At 67.3% G+C, this 22,764-nt stretch overlaps 2 protein-coding genes across 2 annotated transcripts in view; both read right to left on the reverse strand.

Moving 5' to 3' along the window:
* LOC135319254 (mucin-3B-like) overlaps window positions 1-12,266 on the reverse strand; it is a 36,976-nt gene extending 24,710 nt beyond the window's left edge. Inside the window, exons 1-13 of the mRNA XM_064478759.1 lie at window positions 12,068-12,266; window positions 11,528-11,727; window positions 10,022-10,734; window positions 8,911-9,757; window positions 8,060-8,772; window positions 6,949-7,795; window positions 6,098-6,810; window positions 4,981-5,833; window positions 4,130-4,842; window positions 3,013-3,865; window positions 2,162-2,874; window positions 1,051-1,897; window positions 200-912 (exon numbers count right to left, since the gene is read on the reverse strand). Coding sequence (XP_064334829.1) covers window positions 200-912; window positions 1,051-1,897; window positions 2,162-2,874; window positions 3,013-3,865; window positions 4,130-4,842; window positions 4,981-5,833; window positions 6,098-6,810; window positions 6,949-7,795; window positions 8,060-8,772; window positions 8,911-9,757; window positions 10,022-10,734; window positions 11,528-11,727; window positions 12,068-12,266 — 8,924 coding nt within the window. The remainder of the gene's footprint in view (window positions 1-199; window positions 913-1,050; window positions 1,898-2,161; window positions 2,875-3,012; window positions 3,866-4,129; window positions 4,843-4,980; window positions 5,834-6,097; window positions 6,811-6,948; window positions 7,796-8,059; window positions 8,773-8,910; window positions 9,758-10,021; window positions 10,735-11,527; window positions 11,728-12,067) is intronic.
* The window catches only part of LOC105092402 (mucin-12), a 106,138-nt gene that overhangs the window by 60,441 nt on the left and 22,933 nt on the right, over window positions 1-22,764 (reverse strand). The window lies entirely within an intron of this gene.

Below are 22,764 nucleotides of genomic sequence, written 5' to 3' on the forward strand. Positions count from 1 at the left end.
AGGGCTAGGGTTGGGGGCGGAAGTGGGGACTGGCTCTGCGCTTGAGGCAGGAGGAGAGGACAGAGGCAGGCTCGTGGATGAGGTCCCGGTCTTGGCGGCCCCTCGAGAGGAAGTGGGGGAGGTGGGGGAGCCGACTGTGTTTGTGGGGGTGACGGATGAGGTGATTGGCGGAACGGAAGTCCTCTCTGTCCTGGGGGACTGTGAGGGCATGTCCTTGCTAGGTGGGACCGTGCTGGTGCTCAGTGTGCTGCTGCTCGTGGCCGGCGGAGGGCTACTCTCGGCCTGAGTGGCCTTGGGCCTGCTGGCAGGCGTGGGAGAGGGGCCAGCGGATGGAACCGGAGTGCTGGTGGTGAGGGAGGGGGTGGCAGTGCCGTGGGCACTTGTGAGCGGGGATGTGGTAGCAGGCAGCGGGGCAGAGGTGGTGGTGACAGCGAGTGTGGTGCCTGGGATGTGCAGGGGGCCGGAAGAGGGCATGACACTTGTGGGGCTTGGTGACTTGCTGGAGCTGAGGCCGGTCAGGGTGGTCAGTGAGCCAGGGGTCCTAGTGGATGTGGAGTTGGTGGTGGTTGGCGTGGCGGTGGAGATGCCTGTACTGGCAGAAGATGGAGCTGGGGTGGTGGAGGTGTGCGGGCCGGCAGAGGTAGAGGGGGAGGAGGCCACTGCCGACGTGACTGTGCTTCCAGTGGGGTAGAAGGTTGAGGACGGGCTGCCTGGAGTAGTGTGCGGTGTTGTCGGGCTGGGTGTGGTTCGCAGGGGTGAGGTGGCCGTCGCGGTGGTGTCGGTGGTGGAGGGAGTGGGCCAGAGGGTTGTGACCGAGGCGGAGGTGGCGGGGGTTGCGGTGTCAGTGGGCGTGGTGATTCCCGTTGCGATGGGGGTGGGGGTCCCAGTGGGAGGTGGAGGGGTGGACGTGGCCTGGGTGGTGGGGATGGTGGTGACCAAGGTGGAGAGAGGGCTCGGGTGCGGGGCGGAAGTGGGGGCTGGCCGTGCGCTTGAGGCAGGAGGAGAAGACAGAGGCAGGCTCGTGGCTGAGGTGAAGGTATCGGTGGTCACTGGAGAGGAGGCGTGGGAGGCCAGGGAGCTGGCGGTGCGCCTGGGGGTGACCGATGATGTGACTGGGGGCTGAGAAGTAGTGCGTGTCGTGAAAGGCTGTGCAGGCGTGTCACTGGAGGGAGGAAGCGTGGTCGTGTGCAGTGTGCTGGTGCCGGGGCCGGTGCTGGTGCTGGTGCTGGTGGAGGCAGCGGTGGCCCCCTGGGGCGGGGTGGTCCTGCTACTGCTGGTGGACGTGGAAGGGGAGGCTGCAGAGGTCCCGGGAGCGGCTGCAGTGACGGAGGGAGAGGCAGCGCGGTGGGTACTTGGGGGCACGGATGTCGTGTCGGGCATCGTGGCCGAGGTGGTGAGGGCACTGAGTGTTGCGGCTGTGGTGTGGACGGTGGGGGAGGACGGGATGACACGCGTGCGGGTGGGGGCCAGGCTGGAGAGAGTGGGTGTGGAGGTGAGGTCAGTGGTGATGGTCAAGGAGGCAGTGGGGCTGGTGGATGTGGAGCGGGTGGTGGGTGTGCTGGTGGGCGTGCCCGAAGGCTCAGGAGACGGAGCTAGGGTTCTGGATGTCTGCAGGGAAGCAGGGCTAGGGAGAGGCGAGGTAACTGCAGATGTGCTTGAGCCTCCCGTGGAGTAGGCGGTTGGGGGAGTGATGCCCGAGGTACTCCGTGGGGCTGCCGGGGTGGGTGTGGTTCGCAGGTGTGCCGTGGCTGTCACGGTGGTTCCTGTCGTGGAGGGGGTGGGCAGAGGGGTTGTGATGGAGGTGGCGGGGGCGGCCGTGTCGGCGGGAGTGGTGATTTCCCGTGTGATGGTGGTGGTGGCGGTGGCGGTGGCGGTGGCGGTGGCGGTGCTGGGAGTACTAGGGGGAGGTGGAGGGGTGGACGTGGCCTGGGTGGTGGGGATGGTGGTGACCAAGGTGGAGAGAGGGCTAGGGTTGGGGGCGGAAGTGGGGACTGGCTCTGCGCTTGAGGCAGGAGGAGAGGACAGAGGCAGGCTCGTGGATGAGGTCCCGGTCTTGGCGGCCCCTCGAGAGGAAGTGGGGGAGGTGGGGGAGCCGACTGTGTTTGTGGGGGTGACGGATGAGGTGATTGGCGGAACGGAAGTCCTCTCTGTCCTGGGGGACTGTGAGGGCATGTCCTTGCTAGGTGGGACCGTGCTGGTGCTCAGTGTGCTGCTGCTCGTGGCCGGCGGAGGGCTACTCTCGGCCTGAGTGGCCTTGGGCCTGCTGGCAGGCGTGGGAGAGGGGCCAGCGGATGGAACCGGAGTGCTGGTGGTGAGGGAGGGGGTGGCAGTGCCGTGGGCACTTGTGAGCGGGGATGTGGTAGCAGGCAGCGGGGCAGAGGTGGTGGTGACAGCGAGTGTGGTGCCTGGGATGTGCAGGGGGCCGGAAGAGGGCATGACACTTGTGGGGCTTGGTGACTTGCTGGAGCTGAGGCCGGTCAGGGTGGTCAGTGAGCCAGGGGTCCTAGTGGATGTGGAGTTGGTGGTGGTTGGCGTGGCGGTGGAGATGCCTGTACTGGCAGAAGATGGAGCTGGGGTGGTGGAGGTGTGCGGGCCGGCAGAGGTAGAGGGGGAGGAGGCCACTGCCGACGTGACTGTGCTTCCAGTGGGGTAGAAGGTTGAGGACGGGCTGCCTGGAGTAGTGTGCGGTGTTGTCGGGCTGGGTGTGGTTCGCAGGGGTGAGGTGGCCGTCGCGGTGGTGTCGGTGGTGGAGGGAGTGGGCCAGAGGGTTGTGACCGAGGCGGAGGTGGCGGGGGTTGCGGTGTCAGTGGGCGTGGTGATTCCCGTTGCGATGGGGGTGGGGGTCCCAGTGGGAGGTGGAGGGGTGGACGTGGCCTGGGTGGTGGGGATGGTGGTGACCAAGGTGGAGAGAGGGCTCGGGTGCGGGGCGGAAGTGGGGGCTGGCCGTGCGCTTGAGGCAGGAGGAGAAGACAGAGGCAGGCTCGTGGCTGAGGTGAAGGTATCGGTGGTCACTGGAGAGGAGGCGTGGGAGGCCAGGGAGCTGGCGGTGCGCCTGGGGGTGACCGATGATGTGACTGGGGGCTGAGAAGTAGTGCGTGTCGTGAAAGGCTGTGCAGGCGTGTCACTGGAGGGAGGAAGCGTGGTCGTGTGCAGTGTGCTGGTGCCGGGGCCGGTGCTGGTGCTGGTGCTGGTGGAGGCAGCGGTGGCCCCCTGGGGCGGGGTGGTCCTGCTACTGCTGGTGGACGTGGAAGGGGAGGCTGCAGAGGTCCCGGGAGCGGCTGCAGTGACGGAGGGAGAGGCAGCGCGGTGGGTACTTGGGGGCACGGATGTCGTGTCGGGCATCGTGGCCGAGGTGGTGAGGGCACTGAGTGTTGCGGCTGTGGTGTGGACGGTGGGGGAGGACGGGATGACACGCGTGCGGGTGGGGGCCAGGCTGGAGAGAGTGGGTGTGGAGGTGAGGTCAGTGGTGATGGTCAAGGAGGCAGTGGGGCTGGTGGATGTGGAGCGGGTGGTGGGTGTGCTGGTGGGCGTGCCCGAAGGCTCAGGAGACGGAGCTAGGGTTCTGGATGTCTGCAGGGAAGCAGGGCTAGGGAGAGGCGAGGTAACTGCAGATGTGCTTGAGCCTCCCGTGGAGTAGGCGGTTGGGGGAGTGATGCCCGAGGTACTCCGTGGGGCTGCCGGGGTGGGTGTGGTTCGCAGGTGTGCCGTGGCTGTCACGGTGGTTCCTGTCGTGGAGGGGGTGGGCAGAGGGGTTGTGATGGAGGTGGCGGGGGCGGCCGTGTCGGCGGGAGTGGTGATTTCCCGTGTGATGGTGGTGGTGGCGGTGGCGGTGGCGGTGGCGGTGGCGGTGGCGGTGCTGGGAGTACTAGGGGGAGGTGGAGGGGTGGACGTGGCCTGGGTGGTGGGGATGGTGGTGACCAAGGTGGAGAGAGGGCTAGGGTTGGGGGCGGAAGTGGGGACTGGCTCTGCGCTTGAGGCAGGAGGAGAGGACAGAGGCAGGCTCGTGGATGAGGTCCCGGTCTTGGCGGCCCCTCGAGAGGAAGTGGGGGAGGTGGGGGAGCCGACTGTGTTTGTGGGGGTGACGGATGAGGTGATTGGCGGAACGGAAGTCCTCTCTGTCCTGGGGGACTGTGAGGGCATGTCCTTGCTAGGTGGGACCGTGCTGGTGCTCAGTGTGCTGCTGCTCGTGGCCGGCGGAGGGCTACTCTCGGCCTGAGTGGCCTTGGGCCTGCTGGCAGGCGTGGGAGAGGGGCCAGCGGATGGAACCGGAGTGCTGGTGGTGAGGGAGGGGGTGGCAGTGCCGTGGGCACTTGTGAGCGGGGATGTGGTAGCAGGCAGCGGGGCAGAGGTGGTGGTGACAGCGAGAGTGGTGCCTGGGATGTGCAGGGGGCCGGAAGAGGGCATGACACTTGTGGGGCTTGGTGACTTGCTGGAGCTGAGGCCGGTCAGGGTGGTCAGTGAGCCAGGGGTCCTAGTGGATGTGGAGTTGGTGGTGGTTGGCGTGGCGGTGGAGATGCCTGTACTGGCAGAAGATGGAGCTGGGGTGGTGGAGGTGTGCGGGCCGGCAGAGGTAGAGGGGGAGGAGGCCACTGCCGACGTGACTGTGCTTCCAGTGGGGTAGAAGGTTGAGGACGGGCTGCCTGGAGTAGTGTGCGGTGTTGTCGGGCTGGGTGTGGTTCGCAGGGGTGAGGTGGCCGTCGCGGTGGTGTCGGTGGTGGAGGGAGTGGGCCAGAGGGTTGTGACCGAGGCGGAGGTGGCGGGGGTTGCGGTGTCAGTGGGCGTGGTGATTCCCGTTGCGATGGGGGTGGGGGTCCCAGTGGGAGGTGGAGGGGTGGACGTGGCCTGGGTGGTGGGGATGGTGGTGACCAAGGTGGAGAGAGGGCTCGGGTGCGGGGCGGAAGTGGGGGCTGGCTGTGCGCTTGAGGCAGGAGGAGAAGACAGAGGCAGGCTCGTGGCTGAGGTGAAGGTATCGGTGGTCACTGGAGAGGAGGCGTGGGAGGCCAGGGAGCTGGCGGTGCGCCTGGGGGTGACCGATGATGTGACTGGGGGCTGAGAAGTAGTGCGTGTCGTGAAAGGCTGTGCAGGCGTGTCACTGGAGGGAGGAAGCGTGGTCGTGTGCAGTGTGCTGGTGCCGGGGCCGGTGCTGGTGCTGGTGCTGGTGGAGGCAGCGGTGGCCCCCTGGGGCGGGGTGGTCCTGCTACTGCTGGTGGACGTGGAAGGGGAGGCTGCAGAGGTCCCGGGAGCGGCTGCAGTGACGGAGGGAGAGGCAGCGCGGTGGGTACTTGGGGGCACGGATGTCGTGTCGGGCATCGTGGCCGAGGTGGTGAGGGCACTGAGTGTTGCGGCTGTGGTGTGGACGGTGGGGGAGGACGGGATGACACGCGTGCGGGTGGGGGCCAGGCTGGAGAGAGTGGGTGTGGAGGTGAGGTCAGTGGTGATGGTCAAGGAGGCAGTGGGGCTGGTGGATGTGGAGCGGGTGGTGGGTGTGCTGGTGGGCGTGCCCGAAGGCTCAGGAGACGGAGCTAGGGTTCTGGATGTCTGCAGGGAAGCAGGGCTAGGGAGAGGCGAGGTAACTGCAGATGTGCTTGAGCCTCCCGTGGAGTAGGCGGTTGGGGGAGTGATGCCCGAGGTACTCCGTGGGGCTGCCGGGGTGGGTGTGGTTCGCAGGTGTGCCGTGGCTGTCACGGTGGTTCCTGTCGTGGAGGGGGTGGGCAGAGGGGTTGTGATGGAGGTGGCGGGGGCGGCCGTGTCGGCGGGAGTGGTGATTTCCCGTGTGATGGTGGTGGTGGCGGTGGCGGTGGCGGTGGCGGTGGCGGTGGCGGTGCTGGGAGTACTAGGGGGAGGTGGAGGGGTGGACGTGGCCTGGGTGGTGGGGATGGTGGTGACCAAGGTGGAGAGAGGGCTAGGGTTGGGGGCGGAAGTGGGGACTGGCTCTGCGCTTGAGGCAGGAGGAGAGGACAGAGGCAGGCTCGTGGATGAGGTCCCGGTCTTGGCGGCCCCTCGAGAGGAAGTGGGGGAGGTGGGGGAGCCGACTGTGTTTGTGGGGGTGACGGATGAGGTGATTGGCGGAACGGAAGTCCTCTCTGTCCTGGGGGACTGTGAGGGCATGTCCTTGCTAGGTGGGACCGTGCTGGTGCTCAGTGTGCTGCTGCTCGTGGCCGGCGGAGGGCTACTCTCGGCCTGAGTGGCCTTGGGCCTGCTGGCAGGCGTGGGAGAGGGGCCAGCGGATGGAACCGGAGTGCTGGTGGTGAGGGAGGGGGTGGCAGTGCCGTGGGCACTTGTGAGCGGGGATGTGGTAGCAGGCAGCGGGGCAGAGGTGGTGGTGACAGCGAGAGTGGTGCCTGGGATGTGCAGGGGGCCGGAAGAGGGCATGACACTTGTGGGGCTTGGTGACTTGCTGGAGCTGAGGCCGGTCAGGGTGGTCAGTGAGCCAGGGGTCCTAGTGGATGTGGAGTTGGTGGTGGTTGGCGTGGCGGTGGAGATGCCTGTACTGGCAGAAGATGGAGCTGGGGTGGTGGAGGTGTGCGGGCCGGCAGAGGTAGAGGGGGAGGAGGCCACTGCCGACGTGACTGTGCTTCCAGTGGGGTAGAAGGTTGAGGACGGGCTGCCTGGAGTAGTGTGCGGTGTTGTCGGGCTGGGTGTGGTTCGCAGGGGTGAGGTGGCCGTCGCGGTGGTGTCGGTGGTGGAGGGAGTGGGCCAGAGGGTTGTGACCGAGGCGGAGGTGGCGGGGGTTGCGGTGTCAGTGGGCGTGGTGATTCCCGTTGCGATGGGGGTGGGGGTCCCAGTGGGAGGTGGAGGGGTGGACGTGGCCTGGGTGGTGGGGATGGTGGTGACCAAGGTGGAGAGAGGGCTCGGGTGCGGGGCGGAAGTGGGGGCTGGCCGTGCGCTTGAGGCAGGAGGAGAAGACAGAGGCAGGCTCGTGGCTGAGGTGAAGGTATCGGTGGTCACTGGAGAGGAGGCGTGGGAGGCCAGGGAGCTGGCGGTGCGCCTGGGGGTGACCGATGATGTGACTGGGGGCTGAGAAGTAGTGCGTGTCGTGAAAGGCTGTGCAGGCGTGTCACTGGAGGGAGGAAGCGTGGTCGTGTGCAGTGTGCTGGTGCCGGGGCCGGTGCTGGTGCTGGTGCTGGTGGAGGCAGCGGTGGCCCCCTGGGGCGGGGTGGTCCTGCTACTGCTGGTGGACGTGGAAGGGGAGGCTGCAGAGGTCCCGGGAGCGGCTGCAGTGACGGAGGGAGAGGCAGCGCGGTGGGTACTTGGGGGCACGGATGTCGTGTCGGGCATCGTGGCCGAGGTGGTGAGGGCACTGAGTGTTGCGGCTGTGGTGTGGACGGTGGGGGAGGACGGGATGACACGCGTGCGGGTGGGGGCCAGGCTGGAGAGAGTGGGTGTGGAGGTGAGGTCAGTGGTGATGGTCAAGGAGGCAGTGGGGCTGGTGGATGTGGAGCGGGTGGTGGGTGTGCTGGTGGGCGTGCCCGAAGGCTCAGGAGACGGAGCTAGGGTTCTGGATGTCTGCAGGGAAGCAGGGCTAGGGAGAGGCGAGGTAACTGCAGATGTGCTTGAGCCTCCCGTGGAGTAGGCGGTTGGGGGAGTGATGCCCGAGGTACTCCGTGGGGCTGCCGGGGTGGGTGTGGTTCGCAGGTGTGCCGTGGCTGTCACGGTGGTTCCTGTCGTGGAGGGGGTGGGCAGAGGGGTTGTGATGGAGGTGGCGGGGGCGGCCGTGTCGGCGGGAGTGGTGATTTCCCGTGTGATGGTGGTGGTGGCGGTGGCGGTGGCGGTGGCGGTGGCGGTGCTGGGAGTACTAGGGGGAGGTGGAGGGGTGGACGTGGCCTGGGTGGTGGGGATGGTGGTGACCAAGGTGGAGAGAGGGCTAGGGTTGGGGGCGGAAGTGGGGACTGGCTCTGCGCTTGAGGCAGGAGGAGAGGACAGAGGCAGGCTCGTGGATGAGGTCCCGGTCTTGGCGGCCCCTCGAGAGGAAGTGGGGGAGGTGGGGGAGCCGATTGTGTTTGTGGGGGTGACGGATGAGGTGATTGGCGGAACGGAAGTCCTCTCTGTCCTGGGGGACTGTGAGGGCATGTCCTTGCTAGGTGGGACCGTGCTGGTGCTCAGTGTGCTGCTGCTCGTGGCCGGCGGAGGGCTACTCTCGGCCTGAGTGGCCTTGGGCCTGCTGGCAGGCGTGGGAGAGGGGCCAGCGGATGGAACCGGAGTGCTGGTGGTGAGGGAGGGGGTGGCAGTGCCGTGGGCACTTGTGAGCGGGGATGTGGTAGCAGGCAGCGGGGCAGAGGTGGTGGTGACAGCGAGAGTGGTGCCTGGGATGTGCAGGGGGCCGGAAGAGGGCATGACACTTGTGGGGCTTGGTGACTTGCTGGAGCTGAGGCCGGTCAGGGTGGTCAGTGAGCCAGGGGTCCTAGTGGATGTGGAGTTGGTGGTGGTTGGCGTGGCGATGGAGATGCCTGTACTGGCAGAAGATGGAGCTGGGGTGGTGGAGGTGTGCGGGCCGGCAGAGGTAGAGGGGGAGGAGGCCACTGCCGACGTGACTGTGCTTCCAGTGGGGTAGAAGGTTGAGGACGGGCTGCCTGGAGTAGTGTGCGGTGTTGTCGGGCTGGGTGTGGTTCGCAGGGGTGAGGTGGCCGTCGCGGTGGTGTCGGTGGTGGAGGGAGTGGGCCAGAGGGTTGTGACCGAGGCGGAGGTGGCGGGGGTTGCGGTGTCAGTGGGCGTGGTGATTCCCGTTGCGATGGGGGTGGGGGTCCCAGTGGGAGGTGGAGGGGTGGACGTGGCCTGGGTGGTGGGGATGGTGGTGACCAAGGTGGAGAGAGGGCTCGGGTGCGGGGCGGAAGTGGGGGCTGGCCGTGCGCTTGAGGCAGGAGGAGAAGACAGAGGCAGGCTCGTGGCTGAGGTGAAGGTATCGGTGGTCACTGGAGAGGAGGCGTGGGAGGCCAGGGAGCTGGCGGTGCGCCTGGGGGTGACCGATGATGTGACTGGGGGCTGAGAAGTAGTGCGTGTCGTGAAAGGCTGTGCAGGCGTGTCACTGGAGGGAGGAAGCGTGGTCGTGTGCAGTGTGCTGGTGCCGGGGCCGGTGCTGGTGCTGGTGCTGGTGGAGGCAGCGGTGGCCCCCTGGGGCGGGGTGGTCCTGCTACTGCTGGTGGACGTGGAAGGGGAGGCTGCAGAGGTCCCGGGAGCGGCTGCAGTGACGGAGGGAGAGGCAGCGCGGTGGGTACTTGGGGGCACGGATGTCGTGTCGGGCATCGTGGCCGAGGTGGTGAGGGCACTGAGTGTTGCGGCTGTGGTGTGGACGGTGGGGGAGGACGGGATGACACGCGTGCGGGTGGGGGCCAGGCTGGAGAGAGTGGGTGTGGAGGTGAGGTCAGTGGTGATGGTCAAGGAGGCAGTGGGGCTGGTGGATGTGGAGCGGGTGGTGGGTGTGCTGGTGGGCGTGCCCGAAGGCTCAGGAGACGGAGCTAGGGTTCTGGATGTCTGCAGGGAAGCAGGGCTAGGGAGAGGCGAGGTAACTGCAGATGTGCTTGAGCCTCCCGTGGAGTAGGCGGTTGGGGGAGTGATGCCCGAGGTACTCCGTGGGGCTGCCGGGGTGGGTGTGGTTCGCAGGTGTGCCGTGGCTGTCACGGTGGTTCCTGTCGTGGAGGGGGTGGGCAGAGGGGTTGTGATGGAGGTGGCGGGGGCGGCCGTGTCGGCGGGAGTGGTGATTTCCCGTGTGATGGTGGTGGTGGCGGTGGCGGTGGCGGTGGCGGTGGCGGTGCTGGGAGTACTAGGGGGAGGTGGAGGGGTGGACGTGGCCTGGGTGGTGGGGATGGTGGTGACCAAGGTGGAGAGAGGGCTAGGGTTGGGGGCGGAAGTGGGGACTGGCTCTGCGCTTGAGGCAGGAGGAGAGGACAGAGGCAGGCTCGTGGATGAGGTCCCGGTCTTGGCGGCCCCTCGAGAGGAAGTGGGGGAGGTGGGGGAGCCGACTGTGTTTGTGGGGGTGACGGATGAGGTGATTGGCGGAACGGAAGTCCTCTCTGTCCTGGGGGACTGTGAGGGCATGTCCTTGCTAGGTGGGACCGTGCTGGTGCTCAGTGTGCTGCTGCTCGTGGCCGGCGGAGGGCTACTCTCGGCCTGAGTGGCCTTGGGCCTGCTGGCAGGCGTGGGAGAGGGGCCAGCGGATGGAACCGGAGTGCTGGTGGTGAGGGAGGGGGTGGCAGTGCCGTGGGCACTTGTGAGCGGGGATGTGGTAGCAGGCAGCGGGGCAGAGGTGGTGGTGACAGCGAGAGTGGTGCCTGGGATGTGCAGGGGGCCGGAAGAGGGCATGACACTTGTGGGGCTTGGTGACTTGCTGGAGCTGAGGCCGGTCAGGGTGGTCAGTGAGCCAGGGGTCCTAGTGGATGTGGAGTTGGTGGTGGTTGGCGTGGCGGTGGAGATGCCTGTACTGGCAGAAGATGGAGCTGGGGTGGTGGAGGTGTGCGGGCCGGCAGAGGTAGAGGGGGAGGAGGCCACTGCCGACGTGACTGTGCTTCCAGTGGGGTAGAAGGTTGAGGACGGGCTGCCTGGAGTAGTGTGCGGTGTTGTCGGGCTGGGTGTGGTTCGCAGGGGTGAGGTGGCCGTCGCGGTGGTGTCGGTGGTGGAGGGAGTGGGCCAGAGGGTTGTGACCGAGGCGGAGGTGGCGGGGGTTGCGGTGTCAGTGGGCGTGGTGATTCCCGTTGCGATGGGGGTGGGGGTCCCAGTGGGAGGTGGAGGGGTGGACGTGGCCTGGGTGGTGGGGGATGGTGGTGACCAAGGTGGAGAGAGGGCTCGGGTGCGGGGCGGAAGTGGGGGCTGGCCGTGCGCTTGAGGCAGGAGGAGAAGACAGAGGCAGGCTCGTGGCTGAGGTGAAGGTATCGGTGGTCACTGGAGAGGAGGCGTGGGAGGCCAGGGAGCTGGCGGTGCGCCTGGGGTGACCGATGATGTGACTGGGGGCTGAGAAGTAGTGCGTGTCGTGAAAGGCTGTGCAGGCGTGTCACTGGAGGGAGGAAGCGTGGTCGTGTGCAGTGTGCTGGTGCCGGGGGCCGGTGCTGGTGCTGGTGCTGGTGGAGGCAGCGGTGGCCCCCTGGGGCGGGGGTGGTCCTGCTACTGCTGGTGGACGTGGAAGGGGAGGCTGCAGAGGTCCCGGGAGCGGCTGCAGTGACGGAGGGAGAGGCAGCGCGGTGGGTACTTGGGGGCACGGATGTCGTGTCGGGCATCGTGGCCGAGGTGGTGAGGGCACTGAGTGTTGCGGCTGTGGTGTGGACGGTGGGGAGGACGGGATGACACGCGTGCGGGTGGGGGCCAGGCTGGAGAGAGTGGGTGTGGAGGTGAGGTCAGTGGTGATGGTCAAGGAGGCAGTGGGGCTGGTGGATGTGGAGCGGGTGGTGGGTGTGCTGGTGGGGCGTGCCCGAAGGCTCAGGAGACGGAGCTAGGGTTCTGGATGTCTGCAGGGAAGCATGGGCTAGGAGAGGCGAGGTAACTGCCAGATGTGCTTGAGCCTCCCGTGGAGTAGGCGGTTGGGGGAGTGATGCCGAGGTACTCCGTGGGGCTGCCGGGGTGGTGGTGTGGTTCGCAGGTGTGCCGTGGCTGTCACGGTGGTTCCTGTCGTGGAGGGGGTGGGCAGAGGGGTTGTGATGGAGGTGGCGGGGGGGCGGCCGTGTCGGCGGGAGTGGGTGATTTCCCGTGTGATGGTGGTGGTGGCGGTGGCGGGTGGCGGTGGCGGTGGCGGTGCTGGGAGTACTAGGGGGAGGTGGAGGGGTGGACGTGGCCTGGGTGGTGGGGATGGTGGTGACCAAGGTGGAGAGAGGGCTAGGGTTGGGGCGGAAGTGGGGACTGGCTCTGCGCTTGAGGCAGGAGGAGAGGACAGAGGCAGGCTCGTGGATGAGGTCCCGGTCTTGGCGGCCCCTCGAGAGGAAGTGGGGGAGGTGGGGGAGCCGACTGTGTTTGTGGGGGTGACGGATGAGGTGATTGGCGGAACGGAAGTCCTCTCTGTCCTGGGGGACTGTGAGGGCATGTCCTTGCTAGGTGGGGACCGTGCTGGTGCTCAGTGTGCTGCTGCTCGTGGCCGGCGGAGGGCTACTCTCGGCCTGAGTGGCTTGGGCCTGCTGGCAGGCGTGGGAGAGGGGCCAGCGGATGGAACCGGAGTGCTGGTGGTGAGGGAGGGGGGTGGCAGTGCCGTGGGCACTTGTGAGCGGGGATGTGGTAGCAGGCAGCGGGGCAGAGGTGGTGGTGACAGCGAGAGTGGTGCCTGGGATGTGCAGGGGGCCGGAAGAGGGCATGACACTTGTGGGGCTTGGGTGACTTGCTGGAGCTGAGGCCGGGGGTCAGGGTGGTCAGTGAGCCAGGGGTCCTAGTGGATGTGGAGTTGGTGGTGGTTACGCAGCGCTCGACTGTGCAGAAGATGGAGCTGGGGTGGTGGAGGTGTGCGGGCCGGCAGAGGTAGAGGGGGAGGAGGCCACTGCCGACGTGACTGTGCTTCCAGTGGGGTAGAAGGTTGAGGACGGGCTGCCTGGAGTAGTGTGCGGTGTTGTCGGGCTGGGTGTGGTTCGCAGGGGTGAGGTGGCCGTCGCGGTGGTGTCGGTGGTGGAGGGAGTGGGCCAGAGGGTTGTGACCGAGGCGGAGGTGGCGGGGGTTGCGGTGTCAGTGGGCGTGGTGATTCCCGTTGCGATGGGGGTGGGGGTCCCAGTGGGAGGTGGAGGGGTGGACGTGGCCTGGGTGGTGGGGATGGTGGTGACCAAGGTGGAGAGAGGGCTCGGGTGCGGGGCGGAAGTGGGGGCTGGCCGTGCGCTTGAGGCAGGAGGAGAAGACAGAGGCAGGCTCGTGGCTGAGGTGAAGGTATCGGTGGTCACTGGAGAGGAGGCGTGGGAGGCCAGGGAGCTGGCGGTGCGCCTGGGGGTGACCGATGATGTGACTGGGGGCTGAGAAGTAGTGCGTGTCGTGAAAGGCTGTGCAGGCGTGTCACTGGAGGGAGGAAGCGTGGTCGTGTGCAGTGTGCTGGTGCCGGGGCCGGTGCTGGTGCTGGTGCTGGTGGAGGCAGCGGTGGCCCCCTGGGGCGGGGTGGTCCTGCTACTGCTGGTGGACGTGGAAGGGGAGGCTGCAGAGGTCCGGGAGCGGCTGCAGTGACGGAGGGAGAGGCAGCGCGGTGGGTACTTGGGGGCACGGATGTCGTGTCGGGCATCGTGGCCGAGGTGGTGAGGGCACTGAGTGTTGCGGCTGTGGTGTGGACGGTGGGGGAGGACGGGATGACACGCGTGCGGGTGGGGGCCAGGCTGGAGAGAGTGGGTGTGGAGGTGAGGGTCAGTGGTGATGGTCAAGGAGGCAGTGGGGCTGGTGGATGTGGAGCGGGTGGTGGGTGTGCTGGTGGGCGTGCCCGAAGGCTCAGGAGACGGAGCTAGGGTTCTGGATGTCTGCAGGGAAGCAGGGCTAGGGAGAGGCGAGGTAACTGCAGATGTGCTTGAGCCTCCCGTGGAGTAGGCGGTTGGGGGAGTGATGCCCGAGGTACTCCGTGGGGCTGCCGGGGTGGTGTGGTTCGCAGGTGTGCCGTGGCTGTCACGGTGGTTCCTGTCGTGGAGGGGGTGGGCAGAGGGGTTGTGATGGAGGTGGCGGGGGCGGCCGTGTCGGCGGGAGTGGTGATTTCCCGTGTGATGGTGGTGGTGGCGGTGGCGGTGGCGGTGGCGGTGGCGGTGCTGGGAGTACTAGGGGGAGGTGGAGGGGTGGACGTGGCCTGGGTGGTGGGGATGGTGGTGACCAAGGTGGAGAGAGGGCTAGGGTTGGGGGCGGAAGTGGGGACTGGCTCTGCGCTTGAGGCAGGAGGAGAGGACAGAGGCAGGCTCGTGGATGAGGTCCCGGTCTTGGCGGCCCCTCGAGAGGAAGTGGGGGAGACGCAGCGCTCGACTGTTTTGTGGGGGTGACGGATGAGGTGATTGGCGGAACGGAAGTCCTCTCTGTCCTGGGGGACTGTGAGGGCATGTCCTTGCTAGGTGGGACCGTGCTGGTGCTCAGTGTGCTGCTGCTCGTGGCCGGCGGAGGGCTACTCTCGGCCTGAGTGGCCTTGGGCCTGCTGGCAGGCGTGGGAGAGGGGCCAGCGGATGGAACCGGAGTGCTGGTGGTGAGGGAGGGGGTGGCAGTGCCGTGGGCACTTGTGAGCGGGGATGTGGTAGCAGGCAGCGGGGCAGAGGTGGTGGTGACAGCGAGAGTGGTGCCTGGGATGTGCAGGGGGCCGGAAGAGGGCATGACACTTGTGGGGCTTGGTGACTTGCTGGAGCTGAGGTTGGTCAGGGTGGTCAGTGAGCCAGGGGTCCTAGTGGATGTGGAGTTGGTGGTGGTTGGCGTGGCGATGGAGATGCCTGTACTGGCAGAAGATGGAGCTGGGGTGGTGGAGGTGTGCGGGCCGGCAGAGGTAGAGGGGGAGGAGGCCACTGCCGACGTGACTGTGCTTCCAGTGGGGTAGAAGGTTGAGGACGGGCTGCCTGGAGTAGTGTGCGGTGTTGTCGGGCTGGGTGTGGTTCGCAGGGGTGAGGTGGCCGTCGCGGTGGTGTCGGTGGTGGAGGGAGTGGGCCAGAGGGTTGTGACCGAGGCGGAGGTGGCGGGGGTTGCGGTGTCAGTGGGCGTGGTGATTCCCGTTGCGATGGGGGTGGGGGTCCCAGTGGGAGGTGGAGGGGTGGACGTGGCCTGGGTGGTGGGGATGGTGGTGACCAAGGTGGAGAGAGGGCTCGGGTGCGGGGCGGAAGTGGGGGCTGGCCGTGCGCTTGAGGCAGGAGGAGAAGACAGAGGCAGGCTCGTGGCTGAGGTGAAGGTATCGGTGGTCACTGGAGAGGAGGCGTGGGAGGCCAGGGAGCTGGCGGTGCGCCTGGGGGTGACTGATGATGTGACTGGGGGCTGAGAAGTAGTGCGTGTCGTGAAAGGCTGTGCAGGCGTGTCACTGGAGGGAGGAAGCGTGGTCGTGTGCAGTGTGCTGGTGCCGGGGCCGGTGCTGGTGCTGGTGCTGGTGGAGGCAGCGGTGGCCCCCTGGGGCGGGGTGGTCCTGCTACTGCTGGTGGACGTGGAAGGGGAGGCTGCAGAGGTCCCGGGAGCGGCTGCAGTGACGGAGGGAGAGGCAGCGCGGTGGGTACTTGGGGGCACGGATGTCGTGTCGGGCATCGTGGCCGAGGTGGTGAGGGCACTGAGTGTTGCGGCTGTGGTGTGGACGGTGGGGGAGGACGGGATGACACGCGTGCGGGTGGGGGCCAGGCTGGAGAGAGTGGGTGTGGAGGTGAGGTCAGTGGTGATGGTCAAGGAGGCAGTGGGGCTGGTGGATGTGGAGCGGGTGGTGGGTGTGCTGGTGGGCGTGCCCGAAGGCTCAGGAGACGGAGCTAGGGTTCTGGATGTCTGCAGGGAAGCAGGGCTAGGGAGAGGCGAGGTAACTGCAGATGTGCTTGAGCCTCCCGTGGAGTAGGCGGTTGGGGGAGTGATGCCCGAGGTACTCCGTGGGGCTGCCGGGGTGGGTGTGGTTCGCAGGTGTGCCGTGGCTGTCACGGTGGTTCCTGTCGTGGAGGGGGTGGGCAGAGGGGTTGTGATGGAGGTGGCGGGGGCGGCCGTGTCGGCGGGAGTGGTGATTTCCCGTGTGATGGTGGTGGTGGCGGGTGGCGGTGGCGGTGGCGGTGGCGGTGCTGGGAGTACTAGGGGGAGGTGGAGGGGTGGACGTGGCCTGGGTGGTGGGGATGGTGGTGACCAAGGTGGAGAGAGGGCTAGGGTTGGGGGCGGAAGTGGGGACTGGCTCTGCGCTTGAGGCAGGAGGAGAGGACAGAGGCAGGCTCGTGGATGAGGTCCGGTCTTGGCGGCCCCTCGAGAGGAAGTGGGGGAGGTGGGGGAGCCGACTGTGTTTGTGGGGGTGACGGATGAGGTGATTGGCGGAACGGAAGTCCTCTCTGTCCTGGGGGACTGTGAGGGCATGTCCTTGCTAGGTGGGACCGTGCTGGTGCTCAGTGTGCTGCTGCTCGTGGCCGGCGGAGGGCTACTCTCGGCCTGAGTGGCCTTGGGCCTGCTGGCAGGCGTGGGAGAGGGGCCAGCGGATGGAACCGGAGTGCTGGTGGTGAGGGAGGGGGTGGCAGTGCCGTGGGCACTTGTGAGCGGGGATGTGGTAGCAGGCAGCGGGGCAGAGGTGGTGGTGACAGCGAGAGTGGTGCCTGGGATGTGCAGGGGGCCGGAAGAGGGCATGACACTTGTGGGGCTTGGTGACTTGCTGGAGCTGAGGTTGGTCAGGGTGGTCAGTGAGCCAGGGGTCCTAGTGGATGTGGAGTTGGTGGTGGTTGGCGTGGCGATGGAGATGCCTGTACTGGCAGAAGATGGAGCTGGGGTGGTGGAGGTGTGCGGGCCGGCAGAGGTAGAGGGGGAGGAGGCCACTGCCGACGTGACTGTGCTTCCAGTGGGGTAGAAGGTTGAGGACGGGCTGCCTGGAGTAGTGTGCGGTGTTGTCGGGCTGGGTGTGGTTCGCAGGGGTGAGGTGGCCGTCGCGGTGGTGTCGGTGGTGGAGGGAGTGGGCCAGAGGGTTGTGACCGAGGCGGAGGTGGCGGGGGTTGCGGTGTCAGTGGGCGTGGTGATTCCCGTTGCGATGGGGGTGGGGGTCCCAGTGGGAGGTGGAGGGGTGGACGTGGCCTGGGTGGTGGGGATGGTGGTGACCAAGGTGGAGAGAGGGCTCGGGTGCGGGGCGGAAGTGGGGGCTGGCCGTGCGCTTGAGGCAGGAGGAGAAGACAGAGGCAGGCTCGTGGCTGAGGTGAAGGTATCGGTGGTCACTGGAGAGGAGGCGTGGGAGGCCAGGGAGCTGGCGGTGCGCCTGGGGGTGACTGATGATGTGACTGGGGGCTGAGAAGTAGTGCGTGTCGTGAAAGGCTGTGCAGGCGTGTCACTGGAGGGAGGAAGCGTGGTCGTGTGCAGTGTGCTGGTGCCGGGGCCGGTGCTGGTGCTGGTGCTGGTGGAGGCAGCGGTGGCCCCCTGGGGCGGGGTGGTCCTGCTACTGCTGGTGGACGTGGAAGGGGAGGCTGCAGAGGTCCCGGGAGCGGCTGCAGTGACGGAGGGAGAGGCAGCGCGGTGGGTACTTGGGGGCACGGATGTCGTGTCGGGCATCGTGGCCGAGGTGGTGAGGGCACTGAGTGTTGCGGCTGTGGTGTGGACGGTGGGGGAGGACGGGATGACACGCGTGCGGGTGGGGGCCAGGCTGGAGAGAGTGGGTGTGGAGGTGAGGTCAGTGGTGATGGTCAAGGAGGCAGTGGGGCTGGTGGATGTGGAGCGGGTGGTGGGTGTGCTGGTGGGCGTGCCCGAAGGCTCAGGAGACGGAGCTAGGGTTCTGGATGTCTGCAGGGAAGCAGGGCTAGGGAGAGGCGAGGTAACTGCAGATGTGCTTGAGCCTCCCGTGGAGTAGGCGGTTGGGGGAGTGATGCCCGAGGTACTCCGTGGGGCTGCCGGGGTGGGTGTGGTTCGCAGGTGTGCCGTGGCTGTCACGGTGGTTCCTGTCGTGGAGGGGGTGGGCAGAGGGGTTGTGATGGAGGTGGCGGGGGCGGCCGTGTCGGCGGGAGTGGTGATTTCCCGTGTGATGGTGGTGGTGGCGGTGGCTGGTGGCGGTGGCGGTGGCGGTGCTGGGAGTACTAGGGGGAGGTGGAGGGGTGGACGTGGCCTGGGTGGTGGGGATGGTGGTGACCAAGGTGGAGAGAGGGCTAGGGTTGGGGGCGGAAGTGGGGACTGGCTCTGCGCTTGAGGCAGGAGGAGAGGACAGAGGCAGGCTCGTGGATGAGGTCCCGGTCTTGGCGGCCCCTCGAGAGGAAGTGGGGGAGGTGGGGGAGCCGACTGTGTTTGTGGGGGTGACGGATGAGGTGATTGGCGGAACGGAAGTCCTCTCTGTCCTGGGGGACTGTGAGGGCATGTCCTTGCTAGGTGGGACCGTGCTGGTGCTCAGTGTGCTGCTGCTCGTGGCCGGCGGAGGGCTACTCTCGGCCTGAGTGGCCTTGGGCCTGCTGGCAGGCGTGGGAGAGGGGCCAGCGGATGGAACCGGAGTGCTGGTGGTGAGGGAGGGGGGTGGCAGTGCCGTGGGCACTTGTGAGCGGGGATGTGGTAGCAGGCAGCGGGGCAGAGGTGGTGGTGACAGCGAGAGTGGTGCCTGGGATGTGCAGGGGGCCGGAAGAGGGCATGACACTTGTGGGGCTTGGTGACTTGCTGGAGCTGAGGCCGGTCAGGGTGGTCAGTGAGCCAGGGGTCCTAGTGGATGTGGAGTTGGTGGTGGTTGGCGTGGCGGTGGAGATGCCTGTACTGGCAGAAGATGGAGCTGGGGTGGTGGAGGTGTGCGGGCCGGCAGAGGTAGAGGGGGAGGAGGCCACTGCCGACGTGACTGTGCTTCCAGTGGGGTAGAAGGTTGAGGACGGGCTGCCTGGAGTAGTGTGCGGTGTTGTCGGGCTGGGTGTGGTTCGCAGGGGTGAGGTGGCCGTCGCGGTGGTGTCGGTGGTGGAGGGAGTGGGCCAGAGGGTTGTGACCGAGGCGGAGGTGGCGGGGGTTGCGGTGTCAGTGGGCGTGGTGATTCCCGTTGCGATGGGGGTGGGGGTCCCAGTGGGAGGTGGAGGGGTGGACGTGGCCTGGGTGGTGGGGATGGTGGTGACCAAGGTGGAGAGAGGGCTCGGGTGCGGGGCGGAAGTGGGGGCTGGCCGTGCGCTTGAGGCAGGAGGAGAAGACAGAGGCAGGCTCGTGGCTGAGGTGAAGGTATCGGTGGTCACTGGAGAGGAGGCGTGGGAGGCCAGGGAGCTGGCGGTGCGCCTGGGGGTGACCGATGATGTGACTGGGGGCTGAGAAGTAGTGCGTGTCGTGAAAGGCTGTGCAGGCGTGTCACTGGAGGGAGGAAGCGTGGTCGTGTGCAGTGTGCTGGTGCCGGGGCCGGTGCTGGTGCTGGTGCTGGTGGAGGCAGCGGTGGCCCCCTGGGGCGGGGTGGTCCTGCTACTGCTGGTGGACGTGGAAGGGGAGGCTGCAGAGGTCCCGGGAGCGGCTGCAGTGACGGAGGGAGAGGCAGCGCGGTGGGTACTTGGGGGCACGGATGTCGTGTCGGGCATCGTGGCCGAGGTGGTGAGGGCACTGAGTGTTGCGGCTGTGGTGTGGACGGTGGGGGAGGACGGGATGACACGCGTGCGGGTGGGGGCCAGGCTGGAGAGAGTGGGTGTGGAGGTGAGGTCAGTGGTGATGGTCAAGGAGGCAGTGGGGCTGGTGGATGTGGAGCGGGTGGTGGGTGTGCTGGTGGGCGTGCCCGAAGGCTCAGGAGACGGAGCTAGGGTTCTGGATGTCTGCAGGGAAGCAGGGCTAGGGAGAGGCGAGGTAACTGCAGATGTGCTTGAGCCTCCCGTGGAGTAGGCGGTTGGGGGAGTGATGCCCGAGGTACTCCGTGGGGCTGCCGGGGTGGGTGTGGTTCGCAGGTGTGCCGTGGCTGTCACGGTGGTTCCTGTCGTGGAGGGGGTGGGCAGAGGGGTTGTGATGGAGGTGGCGGGGGCGGCCGTGTCGGCGGGAGTGGTGATTTCCCGTGTGATGGTGGTGGTGGCGGTGGCGGTGGCGGTGGCGGTGGCGGTGGCGGTGCTGGGAGTACTAGGGGGAGGTGGAGGGGTGGACGTGGCCTGGGTGGTGGGGATGGTGGTGACCAAGGTGGAGAGAGGGCTAGGGTTGGGGGCGGAAGTGGGGACTGGCTCTGCGCTTGAGGCAGGAGGAGAGGACAGAGGCAGGCTCGTGGATGAGGTCCCGGTCTTGGCGGCCCCTCGAGAGGAAGTGGGGGAGGTGGGGGAGCCGACTGTGTTTGTGGGGGTGACGGATGAGGTGATTGGCGGAACGGAAGTCCTCTCTGTCCTGGGGGACTGTGAGGGCATGTCCTTGCTAGGTGGGACCGTGCTGGTGCTCAGTGTGCTGCTGCTCGTGGCCGGCGGAGGGCTACTCTCGGCCTGAGTGGCGTTGGGCCTGCTGGCAGGCGTGGGAGAGGGGCCAGCGGATGGAACCGGAGTGCTGGTGGTGAGGGAGGGGGTGGCAGTGCCGTGGGCACTTGTGAGCGGGGATGTGGTAGCAGGCAGCGGGGCAGAGGTGGTGGTGACAGCGAGAGTGGTGCCTGGGATGTGCAGGGGGCCGGAAGAGGGCATGACACTTGTGGGGCTTGGTGACTTGCTGGAGCTGAGGCCGGTCAGGGTGGTCAGTGAGCCAGGGGTCCTAGTGGATGTGGAGTTGGTGGTGGTTGGCGTGGCGGTGGAGATGCCTGTACTGGCAGAAGATGGAGCTGGGGTGGTGGAGGTGTGCGGGCCGGCAGAGGTAGAGGGGGAGGAGGCCACTGCCGACGTGACTGTGCTTCCAGTGGGGTAGAAGGTTGAGGACGGGCTGCCTGGAGTAGTGTGCGGTGTTGTCGGGCTGGGTGTGGTTCGCAGGGGTGAGGTGGCCGTCGCGGTGGTGTCGGTGGTGGAGGGAGTGGGCCAGAGGGTTGTGACCGAGGCGGAGGTGGCGGGGGTTGCGGTGTCAGTGGGCGTGGTGATTCCCGTTGCGATGGGGGTGGGGGTCCCAGTGGGAGGTGGAGGGGTGGACGTGGCCTGGGTGGTGGGGATGGTGGTGACCAAGGTGGAGAGAGGGCTCGGGTGCGGGGCGGAAGTGGGGGCTGGCCGTGCGCTTGAGGCAGGAGGAGAAGACAGAGGCAGGCTCGTGGCTGAGGTGAAGGTATCGGTGGTCACTGGAGAGGAGGCGTGGGAGGCCAGGGAGCTGGCGGTGCGCCTGGGGGTGACCGATGATGTGACTGGGGGCTGAGAAGTAGTGCGTGTCGTGAAAGGCTGTGCAGGCGTGTCACTGGAGGGAGGAAGCGTGGTCGTGTGCAGTGTGCTGGTGCCGGGGCCGGTGCTGGTGCTGGTGCTGGTGGAGGCAGCGGTGGCCCCCTGGGGCGGGGTGGTCCTGCTACTGCTGGTGGACGTGGAAGGGGAGGCTGCAGAGGTCCCGGGAGCGGCTGCAGTGACGGAGGGAGAGGCAGCGCGGTGGGTACTTGGGGGCACGGATGTCGTGTCGGGCATCGTGGCCGAGGTGGTGAGGGCACTGAGTGTTGCGGCTGTGGTGTGGACGGTGGGGGAGGACGGGATGACACGCGTGCGGGTGGGGGCCAGGCTGGAGAGAGTGGGTGTGGAGGTGAGGTCAGTGGTGATGGTCAAGGAGGCAGTGGGGCTGGTGGATGTGGAGCGGGTGGTGGGTGTGCTGGTGGGCGTGCCCGAAGGCTCAGGAGACGGAGCTAGGGTTCTGGATGTCTGCAGGGAAGCAGGGCTAGGGAGAGGCGAGGTAACTGCAGATGTGCTTGAGCCTCCCGTGGAGTAGGCGGTTGGGGGAGTGATGCCCGAGGTACTCCGTGGGGCTGCCGGGGTGGGTGTGGTTCGCAGGTGTGCCGTGGCTGTCACGGTGGTTCCTGTCGTGGAGGGGGTGGGCAGAGGGGTTGTGATGGAGGTGGCGGGGGCGGCCGTGTCGGCGGGAGTGGTGATTTCCCGTGTGATGGTGGTGGTGGCGGTGGCGGTGGCGGTGGCGGTGGCGGTGGCGGTGCTGGGAGTACTAGGGGGAGGTGGAGGGGTGGACGTGGCCTGGGTGGTGGGGATGGTGGTGACCAAGGTGGAGAGAGGGCTAGGGTTGGGGGCGGAAGTGGGGACTGGCTCTGCGCTTGAGGCAGGAGGAGAGGACAGAGGCAGGCTCGTGGATGAGGTCCCGGTCTTGGCGGCCCCTCGAGAGGAAGTGGGGGAGGTGGGGGAGCCGACTGTGTTTGTGGGGGTGACGGATGAGGTGATTGGCGGAACGGAAGTCCTCTCTGTCCTGGGGGACTGTGAGGGCATGTCCTTGCTAGGTGGGACCGTGCTGGTGCTCAGTGTGCTGCTGCTCGTGGCCGGCGGAGGGCTACTCTCGGCCTGAGTGGCCTTGGGCCTGCTGGCAGGCGTGGGAGAGGGGCCAGCGGATGGAACCGGAGTGCTGGTGGTGAGGGAGGGGGTGGCAGTGCCGTGGGCACTTGTGAGCGGGGATGTGGTAGCAGGCAGCGGGGCAGAGGTGGTGGTGACAGCGAGAGTGGTGCCTGGGATGTGCAGGGGGCCGGAAGAGGGCATGACACTTGTGGGGCTTGGTGACTTGCTGGAGCTGAGGCTGGTCAGGGTGGTCAGTGAGCCAGGGGTCCTAGTGGATGTGGAGTTGGTGGTGGTTGGCGTGGCGGTGGAGATGCCTGTACTGGCAGAAGATGGAGCTGGGGTGGTGGAGGTGTGCGGGCCGGCAGAGGTAGAGGGGGAGGAGGCCACTGCCGACGTGACTGTGCTTCCAGTGGGGTAGAAGGTTGAGGACGGGCTGCCTGGAGTAGTGTGCGGTGTTGTCGGGCTGGGTGTGGTTCGCAGGGGTGAGGTGGCCGTCGCGGTGGTGTCGGTGGTGGAGGGAGTGGGCCAGAGGGTTGTGACCGAGGCGGAGGTGGCGGGGGTTGCGGTGTCAGTGGGCGTGGTGATTCCCGTTGCGATGGGGGTGGGGGTCCCAGTGGGAGGTGGAGGGGTGGACGTGGCCTGGGTGGTGGGGATGGTGGTGACCAAGGTGGAGAGAGGGCTCGGGTGCGGGGCGGAAGTGGGGGCTGGCCGTGCGCTTGAGGCAGGAGGAGAAGACAGAGGCAGGCTCGTGGCTGAGGTGAAGGTATCGGTGGTCACTGGAGAGGAGGCGTGGGAGGCCAGGGAGCTGGCGGTGCGCCTGGGGGTGACCGATGATGTGACTGGGGGCTGAGAAGTAGTGCGTGTCGTGAAAGGCTGTGCAGGC

This window comes from Camelus dromedarius, chromosome 24 (assembly GCF_036321535.1).
Source record: "Camelus dromedarius isolate mCamDro1 chromosome 24, mCamDro1.pat, whole genome shotgun sequence".
Lineage (NCBI taxonomy): Eukaryota > Metazoa > Chordata > Mammalia > Artiodactyla > Camelidae > Camelus > Camelus dromedarius.